The sequence below is a fragment of the Salvelinus alpinus genome, chromosome 19 (genome assembly GCF_045679555.1).
Source record: "Salvelinus alpinus chromosome 19, SLU_Salpinus.1, whole genome shotgun sequence".
Lineage (NCBI taxonomy): Eukaryota > Metazoa > Chordata > Actinopteri > Salmoniformes > Salmonidae > Salvelinus > Salvelinus alpinus.
This window is the reverse complement of record NC_092104.1, coordinates 41,060,966-41,087,150: the sequence shown is the minus strand read 5'-3', so window position 1 is coordinate 41,087,150 and position 26,185 is coordinate 41,060,966. Positions and strand designations below refer to the sequence as shown.

Here is a 26,185-nt window from a genome sequence, read left to right as displayed (position 1 = left end):
CTGGATTGCTGAGTGCTGAAGCGCGTGAAAATCATCTGTCCTTGGTTGCAACACTCACTACCGCGTTCCAAACTGCCTCTGGAAGCAATGTCAGCACAAGAACTGTTCGTCGGGAGGTTTATGAAATAGATTTCCATGGCCGAGCAGCCGCACCCATGCCTAAGACCACCATGTGTAATGTCAAGCTTCGGCTGGAGTGGTGTAAAGCTTGCTGCCATTGGACTCTGGAGCAGTGGAAACACGTTCTCTGGAGTGATGAATCTTGCTTCACCATCTGGCAGTCCGACGGTCAAATCTGGGTTTGGTGGATACCAGGAGAATGCTACCTGCCCGAATGTGCAGTGTCAAATGTGAAGTTTGTATAATGGTCTGTGCTGTTTTTCATGGTTTGGGCTAGGCCCCTTAATTCCATTGAAGGGAAATCTTAACGCTACAGCATGCAATGACATTCTAAACAATTCTGTGCTTTGTGGCAACAGTTTGAGGAATGACAATGCCCCTGTGCACATTTATTTTTTATTTAACCAGGTAAGTCAGTATTGACGGCCTACCCCGGCCAAACCCTCCCCTAACGACGCTAGGCCAATTGTGCGTTGCCCTATGGGACTACCGACCCTGTTGGTTGTGATACTGCCCAGGATCGAACCCGGGTCTCTAGTGTCGCCTCTAGCACTGAAATGCAGTGCCTTAGACCACTGCGCCACTCAGGATCCCAAAGCACAAAGCGAGGTCCATACAGAAATGGTTGAGATCGGAGGCTGTTATAGCAGCAAAGGGGGGACCAACTCCATATTAATGCCCATGATTTTGGAATGAGATGTTCGACAAGAAGGTGTTCACCTTTGGTCATGTAGTGTATTTCTCAGCACCTCCAAGATGTATGATACCTACTAATGATCTAGTTACTTTTGACAGAAACAAAAGTAAGGAGGTTGGTCGGTGAGGATGGGTGGGCATAATACGGATGGGGGGTGTAATCCGTGATTGTCTGGCAATCCAAAGTTTGCATGTTCGAGTCAGGTCTGGTGACAACTGTAGCATTTTAGCTAACCCTTCCCCTTATTCTAAACGTAACCCAATTCACCTAACCTGCTACGTAAATTCACCTGCCCTTTGACGTTTCACTTCTCCTAACTTTCTATGTAAATTATCCGCCAACGTAAATTCTCCCCATAATTCCCCTTTGTTGTTATGGTGCAACCTGGTCTCAGAGAAACATGCAGAATAATATACGTCCTCCAAGATGTTACCCAGCAGATCCGACACCTTCGGCTTGCTTACAGCTGTACTACTGGTCGGAGAGGATGTTTGCTTAAAGTAAGACACCACAGAGCCGCCGCGAGATAAGGCTCTGAAAACATACCTCAATCCAGGGATGAGAAGTGCTTTGTACTCCGAATTGTCCCATTATCCCAACTGTTACACTGAGAAGATTGAATGACTGCAGCAAGCCTAAAGTGTCGGTTCTGCTGGCTACCAAGACGTATGATACATTTCGTCATCCGATTCCTATGCTATTGTACGACCGGGTAAAACGTATGATACTATACATTCTATAGTTTGGATAATATTGTATGTATGACTGCTTCCATTCACAATGTAACCTAATGAGTGCCACAGATTTAATTACAGAATAAACTAATTGCCCTGAGACCACGTTGTTTAGATAAACCATGTCAATGTTTAGTCAACCAGTGATTGCTCTGAGATTAACTCAGAAATAGTCAATCTCAACCTAAAACAAACTGAAACTAGTGCCTCTCCCAACGGTGATAAACTCAATTTGGAGTGCTAACAAAGCCAACTTTTACATGTATATATTTTTTTATTTAACCTTTATTTAACTAGGCAAGTCAAGACAGGACAGGCACAAACAGGTAGAAAAACACAATTCATTTCCAGGGAGTGATCAAAATAGTGAGATTCTACACTGTGTTTTCAGTGGCTTGAGTTGATAGTTGGTAAGAGCGTGGCTCTAGGAAGCTCAAGGTAGTGCTTTCAATCCCCATAGGGATCACATATACTTAAAGATGGAATCCATACTTGGTGAAACCGCCACGTCCGTTTGGGATATTATAACAACAAAGATGTCACTTCAAACAACAAACACAGTTTTTTCCCCCTCAGACATCATTACACACGCGATAGAAAAGCAGAATATGTACTGCGATTTGATTGTTTTTTATACTCCTCTCCTCCGTTTCATCAACAAAACAATCCGTGGCACTGTTTCCCCATTTACGTATTTAAACTTGAAATAAAAATATGTGTACTCACTGAACTGTAAATTGCTTTGGATAAAACCATTTTCTAAGTGGAATATTATGGTCCTGCATCTGTAATAGCTACTGGAATGGAGGCCATTGAAATGGCAACACAAATGCTGTTTACACTCAGCCTTGGAATGTGACACAATACAAATGTAAATTTGTATCACATTGGAGATAAAGCCATAACCGATTGTATAATTTGCATTGCTTTTATCTATGTTTTTCTGTAAAAGTTAGAAAAACAGGTTGTTATTTTTGTTTTTTGTCACCATCGCCACCTCATCAACCACTTTACCTTCTCTCCATCATATTCTCCCACAACCCTTCACTCCTTTACCATTCTCTCCATGATCTCCTCTTCCAACCCTTCTCCCCATTCTCAGGCCCCAGGGCCACAACGTTTGCTTCAGTCTTCCTCATGCCACACTCCGGGTTGATGTTCTACCTGGAGGTCCTGTTGCGTATGCAGCTCCTTTAAATGTCATACAGAAATATGGATTCACCGCTGAACAAATTAAGCCCTGCAGGCATAAAAAACACCAGTTGCAAATATTTCCCTTCTTTTTGGTTATGATTAGTTCCAAATTAATTATTGCTAAATTTAGAAATGAATGAATGTTGTTTGGGAATGGAAGTTGACATTTGTACTGACGATCTGATTGTGATCTGACCCATTTAGGATACACATACCAGCCTAAGAAACCAAAGTCACCATAAAACTACTAAAACATTCTCATTAAGGGCCTTCTTGATTTTTACCCATGATATTTAGACATTGCAAAGCCCATATCCGTAACAAAGGATTTAAAAAAAGATACAAAGGATTATATGTCAACGTGTTATTGGATGGAATAAATTTGAAATCTGACCTGCTCTGTGTTTGCTGATTAAGCACATCCAGAATGTATTTATCTGTTTCAGGCCTACTGTCAGCGTTTACTTGCCAGCTATGGAGGATTAGATCTGTTATCATGGTTCACATGCTAGATAACATATGTTAATCATGAATACCTCTGTGAAAAACAAACACATTTCCCAAAAGTATGAGAGCAAAACAGAATGATTTTGTCTGTATGTTGAGTATGTGGAAATGATAGTAACCAGAGAACAACTTCACTTGGGCTGCTTAAAGATAAGACTCGCTTCTACATCTGTATTTTAGTGATGTGAAAGCCACACTGTAAAATGAGCATACAATAAAAGTGTGGGCCACCAACAAAAATATAAACAATGTAGGAATATGTCCTTAATTTGGTTATAAATTGGTTATGACATAAGACATACATAACACAAACTACATATTCTTCCAAACTAAGGGTTAACTGTTTTAACCTGGTTTAATTGAAGATTCAATCTGTTATATTTATGTTTTTATTAATAGAAATTAGCCTAGATTTACTGGAAATTCTATATACTGTCGCTTTAAAGTATCTGTTTTGTCAGTGATTGCTAAATCTACCAACAGGAAACGCCTGGGATATATATATATATATATTTTTTAAATGTGATACTTTTATAGTTTTACAGGGTGGGCGTATTTTCCCACTCCTCCTCAGAACATTTCTAGATTAAATAAAATAATGAATAGCTGTCGTGGGCGAAGTAGACCTAGTGGCGCGGAACCATAACGCCCCTATATGTGGTTACGGGAATTGAGTCATTTACAACTCCGAAGCTGGAGTGAAAACATCGCATGTACGAAGTTTAGAGACACGCCGAAAACGTTTACTTTTTTGGATCTATGAAATGATGAATTGGAAGTTTTTTTAACTGTCGAAGAGGAAAATTAACAGGATCTATGATAACTCCAATTGGAATTATACATCAATTTTAAATCAGAAAAGAAGGAATGCATCATTTCTTTGTGAAACTAACTTTCCTGTTGTCGCTTATTGCTCTAACACGAGGTAAGCGCAATAACAATATTCAACCGTGTTTTGTTCGATACACAGTGGATACAATTTCATGAAATAAGTGAAATTGTACATTTATTACGTAGATGTTTTCCATGAATTCACTCATATAAAATCGTATTAGTGCACAGTAAATGCTGATGTGCAGGGAAGAACAAATGGGAAGAAGTGACATTGATTGTAGAACGATCTCAGAATGTTGCACTTGTTGCATTCGAACTTCAAAGGCATCTTATTTTTGAGGGTATTACTTAAAATTGCGTCTTAAAATGTGACAGTTAAGAATATATTCCAGCATCAGTTTTCATTCTTTGCAATATGCTCATGAGACCCGATTATATATATACATATATATATATATATATCACATTTGAAGTCGGAAGTTTACATACACCTTAGCCAAATACATTTAAACTCAGTTTTTCACAATTCCTGACATTTAACCCAAGTAAAAAGTTCCTGTTTTAGGTCAGTTAGGATCACCACTTTATTTTAAGAATGTGAAATGTCAGAATAATAGTTGAGAGAATTATTAATTTCAGCTTTTATTTCTTTCATCACATTCCCAGTGGGTCAGAAGTTTACATACACTAACTTAGTATTTGGTAGCATTGCCTTTAATAAATTGTTTAACTTGGGTCAAACGTTTCAGGTAGCCTTCCACAAGCTTCCCACAATAAGTTGGGTGAATTTTGTCCCATTCCTCCTGACGGAGCTGGTGTAACTGAGTCAGGTTTGTAGGCCTCCTTGCTCGCACATGCTTTTTCAGTTCTGCCCGCACATTTTCTATAGGATTGAGGTCAGGGCTTTGTGATGGCCACTCCAATACCTTGACTTTGTTGTCCTTAAGCCATTTTGCCACAACTTTGGAAGTATGCTTGGGGTCATTGTCCATTTGAAAGACCCATTTTCGACCAAGCTTTAACTTCCTGACTGATGTCTTGAGATGTTGCTTCAATATATCCACATAATTTTCCTCCCTCATGATGCCATGTATTTTGTGAAGTGCACCAGTCCCTCCTGCAGCAAAGCACCCCCACAACATGATTCTGCCACCCTCGTGCTTTACGGTTGGGATGGTGTTCTTCGGCTTGCAAACTTACCCCTTTTTCCTTTTTCCTCCAAACATAACAATGATCATTATGGCCAAACAGTTCTATTTTTGTTTAATCAGACCAGAGGACATTTCTCCCAAAGTACGATCTTTGTCCCCATGTGCAGTTGCAAACCGTAGTCTGGCTTTTTTTATGGCGGTTTTGGAGCAGTGGCTTCTTCCTTGCTGAGCGGCCTTTCAGGTTATGTCGATATAGAACTCGTTTCATTGTGGATATAGATACTTTTGTATCTGTTTCCTCCAGCATCTTCACAAGGTCCTTTGCTGTTGTTCTGGGATTGATTTGCACGTTTCGCACCAAAGTACATTCATCTCTGTTTAAAGGCACAGTCAACTTAGTGTATGTAAACTTTTGACCCACTGGAATTGTGATACAGTGAATTATAAGTGAAATAATCTGTCTGTAAACAATTGTTGGGAAAACTACTTGTGTCATGCACAAAGTAGATGTCCTAACCGACTTGGACAATCTATAGTTTGTTAACAAGAAATGTGTGGATTTGTTGAAAAACGAGTTTTAATGACTAAGTGTATGTAAACTTCCGACTTCAACTGTATATATCAGTACCAGTCAAAAGTTTGGACACAACTACTCATTCAAGGGTTATTCTTCATATTTACTATTTTCTACATTGTAGAATAATATTGAAGACATCAACACTAAACTATGAAATAACACATAAGGAATCAAGTAGTAACCAAAAAAGTGTTAAACAAATCAAAATATATTTTATATTTGAGATTATTAGTAGCCACCCTTTGCCTTGATGACAGCTTTGCACGCTCTTGGCATTCTCTCAACCAGCTTCATGAGGTAGTCACCTGGAATGCATTTCAATTGACAATTGTGCCTTGTTAAAAGTTAATTTGTGGAATTTCTTTCCTTAATGCGTTTGAGCCAATCACTTGTGTTGTGACAAGGTGGGGGTGGTATACAGATGATATCCCTATTTGGTAAAAGATTAAGGCCATATTATGGCAAGAACAGCTCAAATAAGCAAAGAGAAATGACAGTCCGTCATTACTTTAAGACATGAAGGTCAGTCAATCCTGAACATTTCGAGAACTTTGAAAGTTTCTTCAAGTGCATTCGCAAGAACCATCAAGTGCTATGATGAAACTGGCTCTCATGAGGGCCGCCACAGGAAAGGAAGACCCAGAGTTACCTTTGCTGCAGGGAATACGTTCATTAGAGTTAAATGCACCTCAGATTGCAGCCCAAATAAATGCCTCAGAGTGCAAGTAACAGACACATCTCAACATCAGCTGTTCATAGGAGACTGCGTGAGTCAGGCCTTCATGGTCGAATTGCTGTAAAGAAACCACTACTAAAGGACACCAATAATAGGAAGAGACTTGCTTGGGCTAAGAAACACGACCAATGGACATTAGACCGGTGGAAATCTGTCCTTTGGTCTGATGATTCCAAATTTGAGATTTTTGGTTCCAACTGCCGTGTCTTTGTGAACGCAGAGTAGGTGAACGGATGATCTCCGCATGTGTGGTTCCCACCGTGAAGCATGGAGGAGGAGGTGTGATGGTGTCGGGTGCTTTTGCTGGTGACACTGTCTGTGATTTATTTATAATTCAAGGCACACTTAACCAGCATGGCTACCACAGCATTATGCCTTGATTCGCCATCCCATCTGGTTTGTGCTTAGTAGGACTATAATTTGTTTTTCAACAGGACAATGACCCAACACACCTCCAGGCTGTGTAACAGCTATTTGACCAAGAAGGAGAATGATGGAGTGCCACATCAGATGACCTGCCATCCACAATCACCCGACCTCAACCCAATTGAGATGATTTGGGATGAGTTTGACCGCAGAGTGAAGGAAAAGCAGCCAACAAGTGCTCAGCATATGTGGGAACTCATTCAAGGCAGTTGGAAAAGCATTCCTCATGAAGCTGGTTGAGAGAATACCAAGAGTGTGCAAAGCTGTCATCAAGGAAACGGGTGGCAACTTTGAAGAATCTAAAATCTAAAATCTATTTTGAATTAGAATCTAATTTTGTTTAACTCTTTTTTGGTTACAACATGATTCCATATGTGTTATTTCATGGTTTTGATGTCTTAATAAAGAAAAACCCATGAATGAGTAGGTGTGTCCAAACTTTTGACTGGTACTGTGTATATATATCTAAATATTTTTTACATCAAATAAGTGTTTGGGGTGAAGAAAGAAAACATGTTACCAACATTATTATTATTATTATTAAATGTTGCTTATCAGTTATTTTAAGTGCAAAATTGTCCTCTTTAGTGGTATTTAGGACGTAAATATGATAACATTTACATTACAGTCAGTGGGTACAGTAGGTGAAAAACATAGTTGCGGTATCCGGGTGTCCACTACAGAGGACATTTCCTGATAAGCTCTTATTTAACTATTATTTAATGTGACACAGTCCTGACTACTCACTTAACTATTCCTGAGATGTTCACTTACTAGAAACAATTTAAATATCAAACTCACAAAAATGATAAATTATAATTACACACACTTTTTAAATTTCCATAAAATGTGAAGCAGACATTATTTTAAGAACCAGGAAGATAAAGTTGGCAAGGATGTCCTCTCAAGGGGACAACAGGACTCAATAAAGTGGCTTGTATGGCCTCAGGTACGGACCAAGGTCTGATGTCCACTAGAGGACAGAAATTATGGATCTCAGGAGGATATGTAACTTTGTGGGTGACCCCACCAAATTGACATAGAAATGTGAGTTATAGATCTGTCATTCTCAATGAAAGCAAGTCTAAGACGGGTAGATCTCTTCTATGTGCGCTATTTCTATAATTACAGTTCTTAAGTTTAGTTTTTGCATTTTACTTTCGGTTTTGTACACCAGCTTCAAACAGCTGAAAATACAATATTTTTGGTTATTGAAAATATATTTCGCAGCGCTTTAGGTGGTACAATGATTTTGTACACTATACATTCTTGTTTTGTCACATAAACTGAAATTAGGCAAACAATTAGAATTTTTACAACCAGGAAATGGTGGAGCAATTTCTGCATATTGCACCTTCACATTTATCTTGTATTTACAGATAGCCAGGCAGGATATTGTATTGTCATCATAGGATCCTGGATAGCACTAACCGTTGTGCTCTCGGCTCACAGATGCGGCTTGCGCCATTCGCTCTGCGTTTGCAAGAAAGTTCACTGTTCAGCCCATAACTTCACAGGAATATGAAAACTCGAGCCTTAACCATTGAGGCAGGTTTGAGTTGAGTTACACAGAACCATTTTGCAGTGCTATGTTACTCCCCAAATATTGTACATTCTTTGGGACAGCTGCAAAGGGAAGAATTTGCCTACCGGTGTGTCAAGTCCCATTCACCACAAACTGCACTTCAAGGTGGCAGTAGTCACACCTAGTCCATACAATCATCATCATGAAGGATATTTCTGTTGTTTAATACTCAAGCATTTGGATGTTATTTTGTTCACGTCTTGTTGCTTTTCCAAAACCATCCATTGATGACTGTATATCAAAATCTTCTCCTCAATTGTGAAAATAATTAAGAGGTTGTGTGTGTGGTGTATTGACTCATTCTGTTTGCAGGCCTAAGATGCTCTATGTCCACCGAGTCGTGTTTGAACCTGGGGAGGTGTGAGGCCACGGCTGATGGAAATGGAGAGTGCAAGTAAGTTTCAAATCCCTTTATTTTACATGAGATAAATATGCACAGCAAACACCTGCATAAAACACATATTATACATTCCAGAGAGCATTTAGTAAATGACATATCCAAGAACATGAAGTTGTTTAATTTTATCATGTTGAGTTGAGGCTTAGCTTGGGCCTCTGAAGGCATTTTCAGTTGTCTAAGAGAGTAGCACATGCCTATTCTTGGAAGACAATTACAACCTAGGCCTGGGCCAGCGAATGAATGAGATGTGTGGGTTTTGAAGAGGACTGCACCGGGGGGGTCGCTGTGTCTGTGTGTCTCGCAGCCTGCTCAGCCCAGCCCACTGCTACTGAATGCAGGCTCCCTCTCCCCTCTCTCCGGCAGAAGTCTCTGTTGGAGACACTCACTCTTAGTCCTAAATCTTGTTTCTCTTTTCTTTCACGGAGCGACAGCTGGGCTTTGCCAGAAGCTGGGCGGCCATTGTTCTCCAGTCAGATTAATTCTGTGTGACTAATCTGGGTGATGCTTCCCAGTGAGTTCTGGCTGCAGCCCCTGTCCTTCCCCCCGCCCCCTGCTCAAGGGGTTTTGTCCCCCTGTTGATTGTTGAATGGGCTTTCTCTCTCTGAGAGATTTTCATCTGAAGGACAGATGGAAGTAGAGGGTAATTAGACTGGATGGTTTCATAATTGTGAACAGATACATAAATAGACTGTAAATTAGTAAACAAGTTGTAATGCATATCTGAGGTTGTTGTTGCTGTTCTCCATTTTTAAAGTGAAATGAGCAGGTCAATACAAAGCGTTCAGTAGCTCTTCTACATCAACGACATGTAGAACTTCTATTGTCCCCTGACCCCTCTTACCCCCTGTTGCACAAAGGCTACCTGAACATTGGCTCTGTTTCCAGCCTGTTATTTGAGTGCCAGTGTTGCCTTACTGAGCTGCATTGGAGTGGGATGAAACTGGGCTGGCGCAGAGGCTCAATCAGGGCAGGTCGGCTCTTGGCTCCTGCAGGCCCAGGCAGCCATTTTGGCTCTGGGCCACATCTTAATTGTGTCTGGCAGTGTTTCACCCCCCTTGTTGGGCCACAAAGCCATCATTGTGCCTGTCACTGTCCTCAGACTCTCCTAATTAAACATGGAGATTGTGATTAGTGGCCTGCTAGACTAGAGCACCACATTTTTTGGAGAGGGCTGATATTTTCTCTTTACTACGCCTTCCTTTTGTGTATCTTTTACTATGCCTTCATTTTTTGTATTATCCCACGGTAACAAGAGTTGACAATCCCACAATGTGTCTGGAATGTACAGGCAGAGGGCAGAGGTTGTGTTGTGTCTTCTCTAGTGTTCAATGTTGGAAATGTTTGTTTATGGGTATACAGTATGTTTGGGCAAACTTTAAACAGGGCTGTGATGTGAGAAATGATGACTAAAATGGGAACATTCAACAGAGCAAGCTAAGTGCACCCTATCAGATTAATCCAATTCTAATACCGTGGCCTAATGTCAACAATGCTGCTAGTTTCTTTCCACAATCTTCCACTGAATGTTCAAGTGTTTCTCACCATGTAGGCTAAACTGGCTTGCTTTGTCTTTTCAAAATCAAAGAATTGTGTGGCAGGTCCCACTGAATTGTTGACAACATAAGTTAATGCCTGGAGGGTTAATTGGCATGATCCCTTCAGTCTTTTCAGGTTATAAATTAGGCCTAATGAAGACCCATGAACCCATAAGATACAGTTGACCCAAGGCCTCATATTGGGGGTTTGATGAGAGAGAGAGAGAGAGAGAGAGAGAGAGAGAGAGAGAGAGAGAGAGAGAGAGAGAGAGAGAGAGAGAGAGAGAGAGAGAGAGAGAGAGAGAGAGAGAGAGAGAGAGAGAGAGAGAGAGAGAGAGAGAGAGAGAGAGAGAGAGAGAGAGAGAGAGAGAGAGAGAGAGAGAGAGAGAGAGAGAGAGAGAGAGAGAGAGGAGAGAGAGAGAGAGAGAGAGAGAGAGAGAGAGAGAGAGAGAGAGAGAGAGAGAGAGAGAGAGAGAGAGAGAGAGAGAGAGAGAGAGAGAGAGAGAGAGAGAGCAAGCATTGCTACTGAGAGAGGCCGAAACTGAGCTGCACTTCCTAACCTCCTACCAAATGTATGACCATATTAGAGACACATATTTCCTTTACATTACACAGACCCACAAAATATTCTCGAACACATCCAATTTTGATAAACTCCCATATCTATTGGGTGAAATACCACAGTGTGCATCACAGCAGCAAGATGTGTGACCTGTTGCAACAAGAAAAGGGCAACGAGTGAAGAACAAACAACACTGTAAATACAACCCATATTTATGTTGATTTTCCCTTTTGTACTTTAAGTATTTGCACATTGTTACAACACTGTATATAGCCATATTAAGACATTTGAAATGTCTCCATTCCTTTGGAACTTTTGTGAGTGTAATGTTTACTGTTCATTTTTGATTGTTTATTTCACTTGCTTTGGCAATGTAAAAATATGTTTCCCTTGCCAATAAATCCCTTTGAATTGAGAGAGAGCGGAAGAGAGCAGGTTGGTGAGGTCTGGTGGCGTCTGTCTGTGTTGCAACCTGTCTGAATAATATAGGCTACGTTATATGTTTTGATGGTCTCCATGAAATTCCTTCCCTGAGCATACAGAAAGTGTATTTCCACGGCCATGTTCCCATTCCTGACAGGATCACGAACTTCCTTCACCTCAATTAAAACAATGCCGCTCTGAAGTCGAGACAAGTAGTATTCCCAGGTAAAGTGCCATCCAATGCTTCAGTTTTATATACACTGAACAAAAATATAAACACAACATGTAAAGTGTTGGTCCCATGTTTCATGAGCTGAAATAAAAGATCCCAGAAATGTTCCATACGCACAACAAGCTTATTTCTCTGGAACTTTTTTGCACATATTTGTTTACAACCCTGTTAGTGAGCATTTCTCATTTGCCAAGATCATCTACTTGACAGGTGTGGCATATCAAGAAGCTGATTAAACAGCATGATCATTACACAGGTGTGGGACAACATTCCACAGGGCACAATCAACAGCCTGATCAACTCTATGTGAAGGACATGTGTCGCGCTGCATGAGGCAAAGGGCTGGTTTTCTGATCCATGCCCCTACCTTTTTTTTAAGGTATCTGTGACCAACAGATGCATATCTGTATTCCCAGTCATGGGAAATCCATAGATTAGTGCCTAATGACTTTATTTCAATTGACTGATTTTCTTATATGAACTGTAACTCAGTAAAATCATTGAAATGGTTGCATATTGCGGTTATATTTTTGTTCAGTGTAGTACTGTAGGATGCCTACTTTACATTCCATGCCATGAATACTGAGGTCCTCCCTCATATCTGGACTGGTGAATGAGAGCTACTGGGATCAGGGCAGGCCAGGGTAGTTTATCTGAAGGAGGCCTCTCATCTAGTAAGCTGACATGACAGTAACAGAAAGCAGTGCAGTGTAGGGCCAATAAGAACCCAAGAGAGAGATATGATCCACACTCTAGGATGGCTAGAATCAAGGGGCTTAGCTTCAGAGCCTCAGCCAGGGAGATGAGAGATGCACTGTCTGGAGAGGGCTGCCGTGCCCAGGGTTCACATACTGTGCCTCAGTCGGCAGGAAAACAGAAGAGACTCCTCAAAATATCTGTATTTTTTGGGGACCGGCAATTGATACAGTGAGTCACGTGACCTCTTGTGCTTCAGAGGAGGGCTTAGTCCCCCACTGGAGAAGGGAGATTTGGAGGTGATGTGGTATGAATGAGACTGAGCCAGGGTATTTTGAGCAATATTGCTGTCTGTCTGTCACTCATCAACCTGTCCTGTACTCAGATTGTGTCCAAAATGGGGCCCTATTCCCTATGTAGTGCATACATTTTGCCTGATGAGAAGTCTTTGATGTGATGATGCATGCTGAGGCCTCAGTATTTGAAGAGTCAAACCTTAGCATAGATGTCCCCTGTGCTGCCTGTCTGTGAGCCTGCTTGCCTGGAGAAATAAGTCTTCTGCAGTAACAGCCAGTCTCCCCTCCTTCAGAAAGACATAAATAGCCCAGTTAGCGCCTGAGGCGAAGGTTTCCATGACAGGTTCTAATCTGCAGGCACTGTATTCAAAGAGCTGGAACTGATATAACCTCGGATAATCATTCTCTCAAGTGTTTGTCCAGGCTTTAATGAATTCCCCTTTGGATAGCTAGCTAGATGGCCTAGCTACGTGTGTGTTAAAACTCTCTGACTGAAGTGAAATAAGAAGCAGGCCCATTCATTCCCTGGCATGTGTGGTGTGGTGGTGACTGGTAGTCGGTAGTCCGGCTGGCCATTTGATTAATTGTTCAGCAGTCTTATGGCTTGGGGGTAGAAGCTGTTAAGGAGCCTTTTGGTCCTAGACTTGGCGCTACGATACCGCTTGCCGTACGGTAGCAGAGAGAACAGTCTGGAGTCTTTAACAGTTTTTTGGGCCTTCCTTTGACACCGCTTATTATATAGGTCCTGGATGGCAGGAAGCTTGGCCCCAGTGATGTACTGGGCCGCACACACTACTCTGTAGAGCCTTACGGTCAAATGCCGAGCAGTTGCCATACCAGACAGTGATGCAACCGGTCAGAATGCTCTCGATGGTGCAGCTGTAGAACCTTTTGAGGATCTGGGGATCCATGCAAAATCTTTTCAGTCTCTTGAGGGGGAAAAGGTGTTGTCGTGCCCTCTTCACAACTGTCTTGGTGTGTTTGGACCATGATAGTTCATTGGTGATGTAGACACCAAGGAACTTGAAACTCATGAATGAAAGCCAGCCCTTGTCCTGGCCAGTGATGCTTCAATGCAACCTCTGTTTGCTACGAGGCAGATGAATCCCTGCATTTTAGTCCACCACTCCACCCCCCACTCCCATCCTTTCATTCAGATGCAGGAAACAGCCTCGAAGGACCGGGGGAAGAAAAGGTGCTGTATTGTATGTGATCATATCATCACACAGGGCCCTGGGCTTTCATGGGCCGCCGGGCCCGGGTCGGCTTCCCTTTGGCATAAACCTCAGTGGAGAGAAGGAGGGGCTGAACTGAGCCGCTGACTGTTCTGTTCTGACTTCTGACTGATTGAAGCGACTTGACGTTGGGGGAACTTCAACGCTGGATTAGAGATATTTGAGTCTGAGGGGCGACACATAACAAAGAAAAATCACATACATTTTGATCACCTGCTAATATGACTGACAGCGAGGCCATCTGTGTGTGTGCACGTGTGTGTGTGTGTGTGCGTGTGCGCGTGTGCAGCGAGGCAGGAGAGAAAACAACAATAGAGGAGCATTTCCTCATTTGATGAATTTGAGCCCGACCACCTGTCTGTCTGTGGATCATAACTGAACAACTAAAAGGGACTTGCATTACCCACAAGGCAGCACACTCCATAATACCCATGATTACTTGTGGTTTTCCCATTCAACTCCGAACAGAAGACTGCCTCACAGCGGCAGGTGTTCTATAAACTTTCACACACACAAAATCACACAGGATACTCTTCACAAAGAAAACACAAAACATAAGTTAATGGCTTTCTTCTGGATGGAGTGATAAGGAGGTCCTTTAAAAATGCAAAAGAATGGGGTAAAATGATGTCTTAACTAAAGCCAATAGCATCTGTTTGAATCACCTAAACTTCATAAAATGTTCTCATAGGTAGACCTCAACCAAACACAACACTGAGCTCTGTACAGTAACTACTTCGTCGGGGTCTGCTTCCGTGTCACACACCTTCAGCCACATTTAATCACTTAAGAGGTTCCCAGTCTCGTAAAGCAGCAGGCTAGGCAGTAGCAACACCACCACCAGTCATTAGGAGAAGGCAGCATGAGTCAGAAATCCCCTAGGCAGCCTCCTTCCCTGTTCCTGTTCCTGTCTCGCCATAACTCCCCTGCACCTCCTATCTCCTTTCTGCCTCTCCCTGCATCCCCTGCCTCTCCTCCTGCCCCTTGCTCTGTGTTGTGTCCCTGGGGGAGCGGTTCCTTTCCCATGGGCTCTGTCAGTAATGGGGCCAAATAAACAGGCCTCTAATGAACACTACCAGATGTGGGCTGGGAAGCTACGATTAGAGAGAGAGAGAGAGGGGCTGAGGCACAGCACCACAGCAAGCCCCGGGGGAGTGCTTTCAAACTGATCAGACAAGACTAAAGGATACTTAGCAGAGGCACAGACACCAAACAGCCAGGAAATGAGAGTGGAGAAAAACAAGGCAGGGGGAAAAAGTGTTCCTAGAACAGTTTGACTCCAGGCTGGAGGCAGTTTAGAGAGAGGTGGAGGAGGCATGTAAAAGAGAGACGGACTGTGAAAAACCAAAAACTTAATTAGCTCCAGGCCCAAAATGGTCAAGTTTGTCACTTTCTCGATACTGTGTTGAAGAGGTTAAATTCTCAAAATGATTCATGGTGTCGTGGTGAACATTTAATTGGAACAGTCAAGTGTTCTTTTTGTCTTATAGCGCAGACAGACCAACCTAAACATCCCTTGTCTGCAGTTAATCATCTGCTGAGTTTTGCGATTCAACATTCCCCGAATCGTCAGGAAATGAATAGAAAATGACGGCTGATGTTCAGTGGTCAGATGCGATGGGACGGCCACCGGGTGCTAATTACAGTTAGTCAGCGCTGTGTGTTTGACCCTTTTAGAGAAACTACACTACAATACTGTAGGTGAATGGTGAACATAGGTAGGCTGCATGGCTGTGTAGGCTGTATTGAAGAGTGGAGCCTGTACGTCTCTGTGTGTGTGTCTATATATGCGTGTGTGTGTTCATGTGTACGCCTGCGTGCCTGTGTGTCTTCAAAGCACAGTGCCTTTCTGTGCATGGTGACCTCCGAGAGTGACAGATGGCAGATTGGCCCAACAGTGGAGAAACCCCCAGAGTGGTGTCTGCTCCCGAGGTCAGGTGTCATGACAACATCTGCTCTCCGCCTGGGCTGATCCTCAGCCGCCCGCTGCACACTGCAGCACAGACGCACACAAACACACACATGAGCACACACACAGACCCTTTGCCACGGGCTACTGGTGGCCAGGAAGAAAAGCAATCTCAGCAGGACAATGGAGGCTACTGGGGCAGGCAGGGAGGGACGACAGTCACAGGATAACAACAACAGTATCAGCCTGATTACAGAGGTTCCCCTGTTATACAACATCACTCCGGCCTGCCGCACACCTGATATTTGAACAGCTTCTGATTCTTCTCCTCTTTTCAACTGTTCTTTATTTAACTTTCTAGCAGATAGTTTACCTGCTGCCAAGATTAGCGTACTCTGGATGACGTGGCCAGGAGTCTGTTGTAGCAGCTGCCTTTCACTGTTTGTTTTGAATGGTTCAAATTAGAAGAGTAGTTGTGTGTCTTTTGTTTTCCCCTTTTATAGTCTGTGTGAGCCATTTAAGACGGTTAGCTGTGGGTGTCCTGTGAAACGTATTTTGTGCTGACGGCCTATTCGTCGACTTCTCGCCAAGTTAAAGAGCAAATGGTTAGCATTCTTGGCTAGCGCGTGTTGAGGTTGACTCTGCTCAAACGCCAGGGCCAGAGTGTGTTTGAGCAGCGGGGCCACGTGGACCGAGGCAGAGGAGTGGGTGCTTTATGTATTTGTCTTTGAGGCCCCAGTGTGAGACATTGGGCTGTTTGTGATGAACAGGCAGGTCTGGGCCTGGTTTAAAAAGCTGGTGTGAGTTTTTGCAGAGCCCTGTAAAGTGAGGCTGCCAAGAGCCTCCATTGAGGACTGTGGTTCAGGGATAGGGACAAGAGACTGGGGGGGGAGTAAACACCAACATTCCTTCCAAACCAGCAACCTCCTCTGTTCACCGGCTTCCCACTAACTCTCCATCCCACCCCCTCCTCCAAAACCAGTTCAATTTCCTTTCTTTCAGACAGCTTTCTTTGTGTCTCTCTCTGCATCGTTTAAGTATGTTTGGGTTGACCAGTGAAAAGTAACACCCAGGCCCAGACTTTGAGGTTTTTGGAGTTTGGAGCCAAGGCCCAGTTGAGAGAGAGTCATAAATCCTTATATGGTGGCTTACAAAAGCAGACAACCCTATGGACGCCATGAAAAGAGAGAGTGGGGGGAAACAGTTGGCGGGAACGAGAGCAAAAGAAGGTATATTGAGGAGGGGGGAGTAAAGGACGGTCAGCCGTACGAAGGCTCCATAAAGAGGAAGTGAAAAGAAGACCGAATTAAGGACCAAAAAGAGAGAGAGAGAAAGAGGCCAGGGATGAGCCAGATGGAGAGAGAGAGAGAGAGACCAGGGATGAGGAGAGGAGAGGAGAGGAGAGGAGAGGAGAGGAGAGGAGAGGAGAGGAGAGGAGAGGAAAAACTTGTTTGTGGACAGAGGGAAGAAGGAACAGAGAGGAGAAGGTTTACCAGCTGAATGCACACTCTCAGCTTGGAGGCTCCCGGCCTGGCCTGCCTGTGGTTAGATCTGAATGGGGAGGAGAAACAATGGAGCCACTCATCCTACCCCCTCCACTGCTGATGTGTGTGTGTGGGGGGGGGGGGCATTCAGACGCCTGAAGCCCAGGCCCTAGCTATTCTCCTGGGGATGGAGGGATGAAGAGGGACATGGAGGGCACATAAATGGGGGGATGGAGGGAGCGCTGGCCAGGCAGCAGCTGCCGTCCCCTCATTTACATGCGCACCTGCTCAGTCGCTGCAGCCTTTTGGGAACGATGGCTCAGAGTGTGACGCATGTCCCGCCTCACGACCCCAGCACCAGGCTCCCGCTATGTCTGCGCTGTGCCCCTCTCCGGGAGACCTGGGTTGGCTTATAGACCCCCACTATTTCAGAACTGCATTGCTATGAATGCTAGCGGGCAGAATGCTTCTACATCTCTGTCATAATTAAAAAAGATAGCGAATTATCTGAACAATTAAAGGGCTTGTAGTGAAACTCTGGAGAACAAGAATGAACTGAGCATGTGTTCTTCTCACCACAGGAAAATACATTTGATCATGTTTAGATTTAGAATAGTCCTCACATAGCATATGGCAATGTTGGGACTTTGGTAGATGGCCTTTTCTCCTCCTTCGCACTCTATATCTCTCTAGAACAAACCATCCTGACAAGCATGCTCCCTGTAACCCAAGACGGATGATTCTCTAGTATTTCCCAGTGATTGGAAACCAGAGGTAGCCTAGCCTAGCATTAAAGCAGTGTGACATGCCATCAGGCCCTTCATGTTTGTGTAGCTAGTGCCCAGCCTAGCATGTGATGTTTTCTTTCCCTGGCCACCCTAATCCCGTGAGAGAGAGACCCTGTCTAAACACACGTCTGTCCCCACAGGGGGCCTCTGCTTGGCCCCGGGCCCCCAGCCCTGCTCACACAACCAACGGCCCCCTGGGAATGTTTGGGGAGGTGATTTAGTTAGCCCCCTTAGGGCTAATAGTAATAGACTTATAGACAACTATGTGATAGTATCTTGGAGTGACAGAACTTTTAACGGTATTTAAAGGTTGTTGAGACATTGTTACATTATGGAATCCCCCAGAATGAGACACAGTAGCTATAATCAACAACTATTAACGATGTAAATGAATACAATACTAGTTGCAACTGGAGAACAAAAAAAACAACAGCCTCCAATGGAAAGGAATCAGCTTTTTGGGGATTCACTTTCATGTGGATTTCCTTCATTTTTCGGCTTCAGACCAATCCCTACTTCTCACTTAAAACATTGTTTTTGTGTTACATTTTTCTTTATGTTTTGCCTTTGACAATGAATTAGCGAAAGTTTCATTAGGAGGATAACTGATACCAAAAGTGTCTGTGTGGCTCTAGAGTTCGCTATCTCTCTATATCCCTTGTCTCTGGCTGTCAGAGAGCGAGAGAGAGAAAGACTCTATACAGTAGAAGAATACAGGGCATTGAGGTGGAGGAACACTGCTTTGAACTCTCCATAATGTTAGCTCTGAGTTCAAAGAGGGGCATAGACACTGCCTTGTCCTTTGAATGAATGAGCGCTGAAAAAAAGGAGTGGAGTGGAGCATATTTCTTGCTGAGAGCTGTTGTTGGGGGCCATGGGGCTACCTTTGTCAAAAATGAGACCGGATTATGTACAAGAATTCCGTCAGCTCGTCAGAGTCCAGCTCAATGTTGTTGTGTAGTGTTGATGAATGGAGTCAGTCTATCCACAATGACCAACCCTCACCAACCAACCATTTGGAAAACAGTACAGAAACCTCCTGGATGACAAATGGGAGCATTTGGTCGCAGTGAGGTCCTAGACAGAGTGGTGGGTTATCTCTTTCCACTGACCCTGGCCACCTCACTGATCTCACAAACCTCTCTGACCACCTCTCTCTCTCTGTGTGTGTGTGGCCCTTTGTTGGGAGTTGACCTTGTGTTGCCTCGGGGGACTCTCCAAGCCCTGTCATTGTAATAGTAAATGTGCGAATCCATCCCCGCCGACCTCTGCTCTCTTCCTCTCTCCTTCTCTCGTTCCCTCTCTCTCTCTCCCTCTCAATTCAATTTCGATTCGAATGGCTTCATTGGCGTAGGAAACATATGTTTACATTCCCCAAGCAAGTTAAATAGATAAGAAACAAAAGTGAAATAAACAATCAGAAAGGAACAGTAAACATTACACTCACAAAAATTTGAAAAGAATAGACATTTCAAATTTGATATTATGGCTATGTACAGTGTTGTAACAGAGTGCAAATAGTACAAAAGGGGAAATAAATAAACATAAATATGGGTTGTATTTACAATGGTGTTTGTTCTTCACTGGTTGCCCGTTTTCTTGTGGCAACAGGTCACAAATCTTGCTGCTGTGATGGCACACTGGAATTTCACTTCACTCATTCTCTCTGGGAACCGTTTGCTGGGGGCCACTTTATGACTCTAAGAGGACCTGTGAGAAACATCACAGGGGTGGATGATGCCCCCTGTCCCACCCCCTTGCCCCCCATATCCTGCAGTCCAGGGTTTTATGGCCTAAAACACGTTGTCTAAAAGGACGACAGTGACAAGGCAAATGTGCTGTTTAGCTGCATAGTTTCTCATGGCTGCGTTGCCGTGTAGTAACAGTGGGCAGGACAGAGAGAGAACATCCTGACTGAGCCCTCAGAGCATCTTTCACAGAGAGCAGGGACTAGTTAGTTACTTAAGTTAGTGTCAGACTGAGCCTGTTTCCCAGGCTGCTGAAGGTCTATATTGATGAGCACACAATAGGAACATCTCAGTGGCTTCCTCTCCTTGTTTGCACTGACCTCTGAAAACACAGAGGTGAAAGTAAGAAAGTGGATGCCAACTAGTAGGTATTTGCTTTCACTCTTGCTGTGTTTCCATATCTTCCATCTATTAAAACAAGACAAAGACATGTTGCATTGTACAGGCCACACATGCTTGACTAGTGCACCTGTTGAATAAAACTTTTCTTTAACCCTTAGTGCTATTATTATTTTTCTGACTCAACCTGCCTCTCTCTCTCTTTCCAGATGTCGGGATGGATACGTGGGGAACAGGTGTCAGCACCAGGACCCCTGCACTTACTCTTCATGTAAAAATGGCGGCTCGTGTCGCATGGTGCCCCGTGGGAATTCAGTGGAATTCACGTGTTTCTGCCGGCCAGGCTTCACGGACCGCCTATGTCTGACGCCCATCGACAACGCCTGTCTCAGTTTACCCTGCCGTAACGGTGGCACTTGCGACCTGGTCAACCTCAAAGAGTACAAGTGTAGATGTCCTCCTGGCTGGTCTGGTAAACACTGTCATATTTACTACTCACACTGTAGTCAGAATACTGGAGGGAAAGCTGCATTGTCTAGTAGTAATAAATAACATTACTAACCGGTCTTATGTTCTTTAAAATATTCAAACTGACCATGGTTACAGCTAATTGTAGCACATGAAAAGAAACAAGGTGCTATGTATGTAAATAAAGATCAAAATCCTGATTTTCATTTACAAGATGTGTGTCTCTTTCAGGTAAGCAGTGCCAGCAGGCAGACCCCTGTGCCTCTAATCCCTGTGCCAACGGTGGGCAGTGCACCCCCTTCGAGTCCCACTACATCTGCTCCTGCACCCCCTTCTTCTATGGCCAGACCTGCAAGCAGGACGTCAACGAGTGTGCCCAAAACCCCTCACCCTGCAAGAATGGAGGCATGTGTGTGAACGAGGTGGGCACCTACCGCTGCCAGTGTCCCCAGGAGTATACGGGCAAGCACTGCGATACCCGCTACCTACCGTGCAACCCCTCCCCCTGCCACAACGGGGCCACCTGCGTCCAGAAGGGAGACACCACCTACGAATGCTCCTGTGTGCCAGGTACTGCTCTGTTAATGTTGTCCCATCTGATCCCCTATGGGCCCAAACCTACATTTACAGAGCCTTCAGAAAGTATTTCTACCCCTTTTCAAAATGTTATTTTACAGCCTGAATTTCAAATGGATTCAATTGAGATTTTTGGTCACTGGCCTAAACACAATACCCCATAATGTCAAAGTGGATTTACATTTAATTAAAAATGAAGAGCTGACATTTTTTGAGTCACTAAGTATTCAATCTCTTTGTTATGGCAAGCCTAAATACGTTCAAGTCACGTAATAAGTTGCATGGACTCACTCTGTGTGCAATAATAGTGTTTAACATGATTTTTGAATGGCTACCTCATCTCTGTACCCCACACATACACAAATTGAACCACAAAGACCAGGAAGGTTTTCCAATGCCTCACAAAGATTGGTAGATGGGTACAAATAAAAAAACAGACATTGAATATTACTTTGAGCATAGCGAAGTTATTAATTACACTTTGGATGGTGTATCAATATACCCAGTCACTACAAAGATGCAGGCGTCCCTCCTAACACAGTTGCCGGAGAGGAAGGAAACCGCCTAGGGATTTCACCAATGGTGACTTTAAAACAGTTACAGAGTTGAAGGGCTGTGATAGGAGAAAACTAAGGATGGATTGATAACATTGTAGTTACTCCACAATACTAATCTAAATGACAGAGTTAAAAGAAGGACACCTGTACAGAATCAAAAATATATTCCAAAACAAGCACCCTGTTTGCAACAAGGCACTAAAGTAATGCTAAAAAATGTGGCAAAACAATTTACTTTTTGTCCTGAATACAGTGTTAAGTTTGGGGCAAATCCAATACAACACATTACTGAGTAGCACTCTCCATATTTTCAAGCACAGTGGTGGCTGCATCATGTTATGTGTATGCTTGTAATCGTTAAGGACTGGGGTGTTATTCAGAATAAAAAAGAAACGGAATGGAGCTAAGTACAGGCAAAATCTTAGAGGAAAACCTGGTTCAGTCTGCTTTCCACCAGACCCTGGGAGATGAATTCACCTTTCAGCAGGACAATAACCTAAAACACAAGGCTACACTGGAGTTGCTTATCAAGAAGACAGTGAATGTTACTGAGTGGCTGAGTTACAGTTTTGACTTAAATTTACTTCAAAATTCAAAAGGCACTCGCACATCTGAGCTATCTTTGTTGCAGGTGCATGGTAACAGTTAAATAAGATGAGAAAAAAGAAGGAACCCACACACTGCTCTTGCTAGTATCACTGTTCTTTAATTAGCTTTACGTATCGACCTCGAGGCCTTCGTCAGAGCTTGAGGAAGTCCTTGAGGCCGATACGTAAAGATAATTAAAGAACAGTGATACTAGCAAGAGCAGTGTGTGGGTTCCTTCTTTTTTCTCGACTTAAATCTACTTGAAAATCTATGGCAAGACCTGAAACTAGTTGTCTAGCGATGATCAACAACCAATTTGACAGAGCTTGAAGAATATTGAAAAGAATAATGGGCAAATGTTGCACAATCCAGATGTGGAAAGGCTTACCCAGAAAGACTCACAGCTGTAATCGCTGCCTAAGGTGCTTCTACAAAGTATTGACTCATGGGTGTGAATACTTGTGCAAATTAGATATTTCTGTATTTAATTTTCAACGTGTTTTCACATAGTCATTATGGGGTATTGTGTGTAGATGGGTGAGAAAACACATATATTGAATCCATTTTGAGTTCAGGTTGTAACACAACAACGTGTGGAATAAGTCCAGAATACTTTCTGAAGGCACTGTACATTACGTTTTGGTCATTAAGCAGATGATTGTATCCAGAATTATTAACAATCAGGCCATTCAACTATGAGGAATGTTGAGTTATGTGTGATATTTTATATATTAAGTTAGGATTTGACCCTATATGAACTTTCAAGTTGTGCAATCCATTTCCACTTAGGGTCTGCTTAAGTGTTTTGTCCACCAGTCTATCCATCATAAGTCAAACATCTAAAACAGCTGTGAAATGAACTAGCGGTACTGTTGTCTAGTGGCTGGTCAGGATGACTTGTGTAGTGTGTGTGTGTGTGTGTGTGTGTGTGTGTGTGTGTGTGTGTGTGTGTGTGTGTGTGTGTGTGTGTGTGTGTGTGTGTGTGTGTGTGAGCTGTAGGGCGATATGGCCTAAAAATCATATCTTTATTATTATTATTTTTTACTTACCATCGATTCACGATATATGTTTTCTCTAAATAAGCTTTGTTGTACAATTAAAGGTCAAGTATTATTTTATCAAAATAGTTTAACCTGCTTTTTTGCAATAATCCCCGATCTGGCTTTCAAGTCTGTCAATGAAAATGCCCTTTTTGTTACAAATTTAACCAGAACCATGCTTAATGCACATTCACTAATAATGACCAACTTCTTATAATGGGTATTATAGAAGATGAACACAGGTCTCATAAACTCTCTAGCCCACATGCTAGTGACTAGCCAGCTAATCTTTATATTTCAAGTTTAGCCAACTTGGATCTATTGGCAAAGGTAGAACAGTTGAATTGTTAGGAACACAACCTTAAGTCCGTCTCCAACTGTTTGAACAGCATGTTAGCCTGTCCACTTTGTTATGATGTTGAAATCAAGTGGCCTACCTTATTTCTCAGAATAAGAATGGGTTGCAAATTCCGTATGTAATTGTGTTTTAGGCTTATTGCACATTTATAAAACACAGACTAGACAGCTAGTGTAACAGTCCTTGGCTAAAATGCTTCTAGCGGTACGTGGTGCCGCAATGCCGCACTCAACAAACTGAGGATCCATTTTCCAGAATCAATGTTCATTGATTATCCTGTTTTAGTAGTGTCTGCTCTGCGCGTAATTTGAAGAGTTGAAACACAAAAAGGTGTCGTTAGAAGGGTTAACGTCTCCTTTATTACAGTAAAATAATGTCTCAATGTGTTTCGGTGTCCATATGACCCATTCTGTTGAACCAAACCTCAAATGCAAATAGCGAGTTGAATCCGCTTGCCAGAGGGGAAGAAGTTGTCATGCTTGTTGTTTTGAGTGGCAGGCGTAGGGGCTTGGTGTGCATGTGTAAATAGGAAGGTGCACACAGCCTACAGTCATTGCACACGCTACAGAAGGAGCGAAGGAGACAAGACCAAAAAGACAACATGAGAACAAGTGGACATAAATGCTCATAAAACATCTTTTTTTGCAATACAGGCATTTGGAATATCGCGCAAAAAAAAATATTCAAATTGATTTGTTATATCGCCCAGCCCTAGTGAGCAGTGTGTAGTGTCTCCACAGTGCATTATGTGCGTGTTGTGTGAACAGAGGTGAGCAGGATAGCATTGGGCCTTATCGTGAGGAAATGGCTGAATTATAACATCCTCGGAACAGAGCCTGCTAGACCTGTAGACAGGGTTACCGCGACTGGTCGTCCTCTCCCTACTCCCCACAGGTCACCACTTCCACCCTGCCCTGCTCCAAAGCCAGGCTGAGCTAGACTTCCACTGAGCTCCCAGTAAGCACCACGCCACTTTCTCTGTGCCTCTCACACGGTTTTGGCCGTGAAACATGGCTCGCACCGAAACGCCACTGTCAAAGAGAAATAATTGTGAATCAAGAGAAGTACTAGAATTGTCAACAATCCAATGGTGCTCAGATTCTACCTACGTGAAATTGGCAGTATAACCTCCTGAATGTCCCTCTTCTTTTCTTATGCAGCCAGGGTGCCAGACAATACTGTGGTGGTGTGTTGTGTAATGCCAGAGCAGGATGGTTTCTGTTATATGAAGGGAAGCTGTGGTCTGGCTGGCTGTTTGTTCTGACTGACACAGACCAAAGGAGGGTTGCCACCGCTGCCATTCATTCCCCTCTGAAAAAGGAGGCCGTTGACTGCTTCAACTGTAAAATAGTTTCCCCTTGTTTTGAAAGGAACCAACCTGGCAATTTTGAAACTAGGAAAAACAAAGCAATTTTGGCGGGGCTGTGTGAGAGAGGGATGCAAAGAGACAAATATACTCAGATATACAATTCGCTTCCTTGATATCAAATCAAATTGCATTTGTCACATGCGCCGAATACAATAGGTATTCAACAGACCTTACCATGAAATACTTACTAACGAGCCCTTAACCAACAATGCAGTGTTTGTTTTTTTAAGTAAAAAAAAAAGCTAAATTAACTAATGGAAAAATAATAACACAATATAATAGCAATAACGAGGCTATATACAAGGGGTAACGGTACCGAGTCAATGTGCAGGGGTATGGGTTAGTCGAGGTAATTGAGATACAGTGGCAAGAAAAAGTATGTAAACCCTTTAGAATGACCTGGATTTCTGCATAAATTGGTCATAAGATTTGATCTGATCTTCATCTAGGTCACAACAATAGACAGTCTGCTTAAACTAATAACACACGGACAATTCTACGTTTTCATGTCTTTATTGAACACACCGGGTAAACATTCACAGTGCAGAGTGGAAAAGTATGTGAAACCTTGGATTTAATAACTGGTTGACCCTCCTTTGGCAGCAATAACCTCAACCAAATGTTTTCTGTTGTTGCGGATCAGACCTGCACAACGGTCAGGAGGAATTTTGGACCATTCCTCTTTACAAAACTGTTTCAGTTCAGCAATATTCTTGGGATGACTGGTGTGAACTGCTCTCTTGAGGTCATGCCACAGCATCTCATCTGAGTTGAGGTCAGGACCCTGACTGGGCCACTCCAGAAGGCGTATTTTCTTCTGTTGAAGCTATTTTGTTGTTGATTTACTTCTGTGTTTTGGGTCATTGTCCTGTTGCATCACCAACTTCTGTTGAGCTTCAATTGGCGGACAGATAGCCTTACATTCTCCTGCAAAATGTCTTGATAAACTTGGGAATTCATTTTTCTGTTGATGGTGGCAAGCTGTCCAGGCCCTGAGGCAGCAAAATAGCCCCAAACCATG

General features: G+C 43.0%; 1 protein-coding gene across 2 annotated transcripts in view; it reads left to right on the top strand.

Annotated features, from left to right (window-relative positions):
* Positions 1-3,924: 3,924 nt before the first annotated feature.
* Positions 3,925-26,185, top strand: part of LOC139545597 (neurogenic locus notch homolog protein 1-like) — a 45,622-nt gene continuing 23,361 nt past the window's right edge. For both annotated transcript variants that reach the window (XM_071353551.1, XM_071353550.1), the window contains exons 1-4: positions 3,925-4,177; positions 8,874-8,955; positions 20,418-20,680; positions 20,908-21,246. In XM_071353551.1, the coding sequence (XP_071209652.1) occupies positions 4,120-4,177; positions 8,874-8,955; positions 20,418-20,680; positions 20,908-21,246 (742 nt within the window). In that variant the 5' untranslated portion in view covers positions 3,925-4,119. The remainder of the gene's footprint in view (positions 4,178-8,873; positions 8,956-20,417; positions 20,681-20,907; positions 21,247-26,185) is intronic.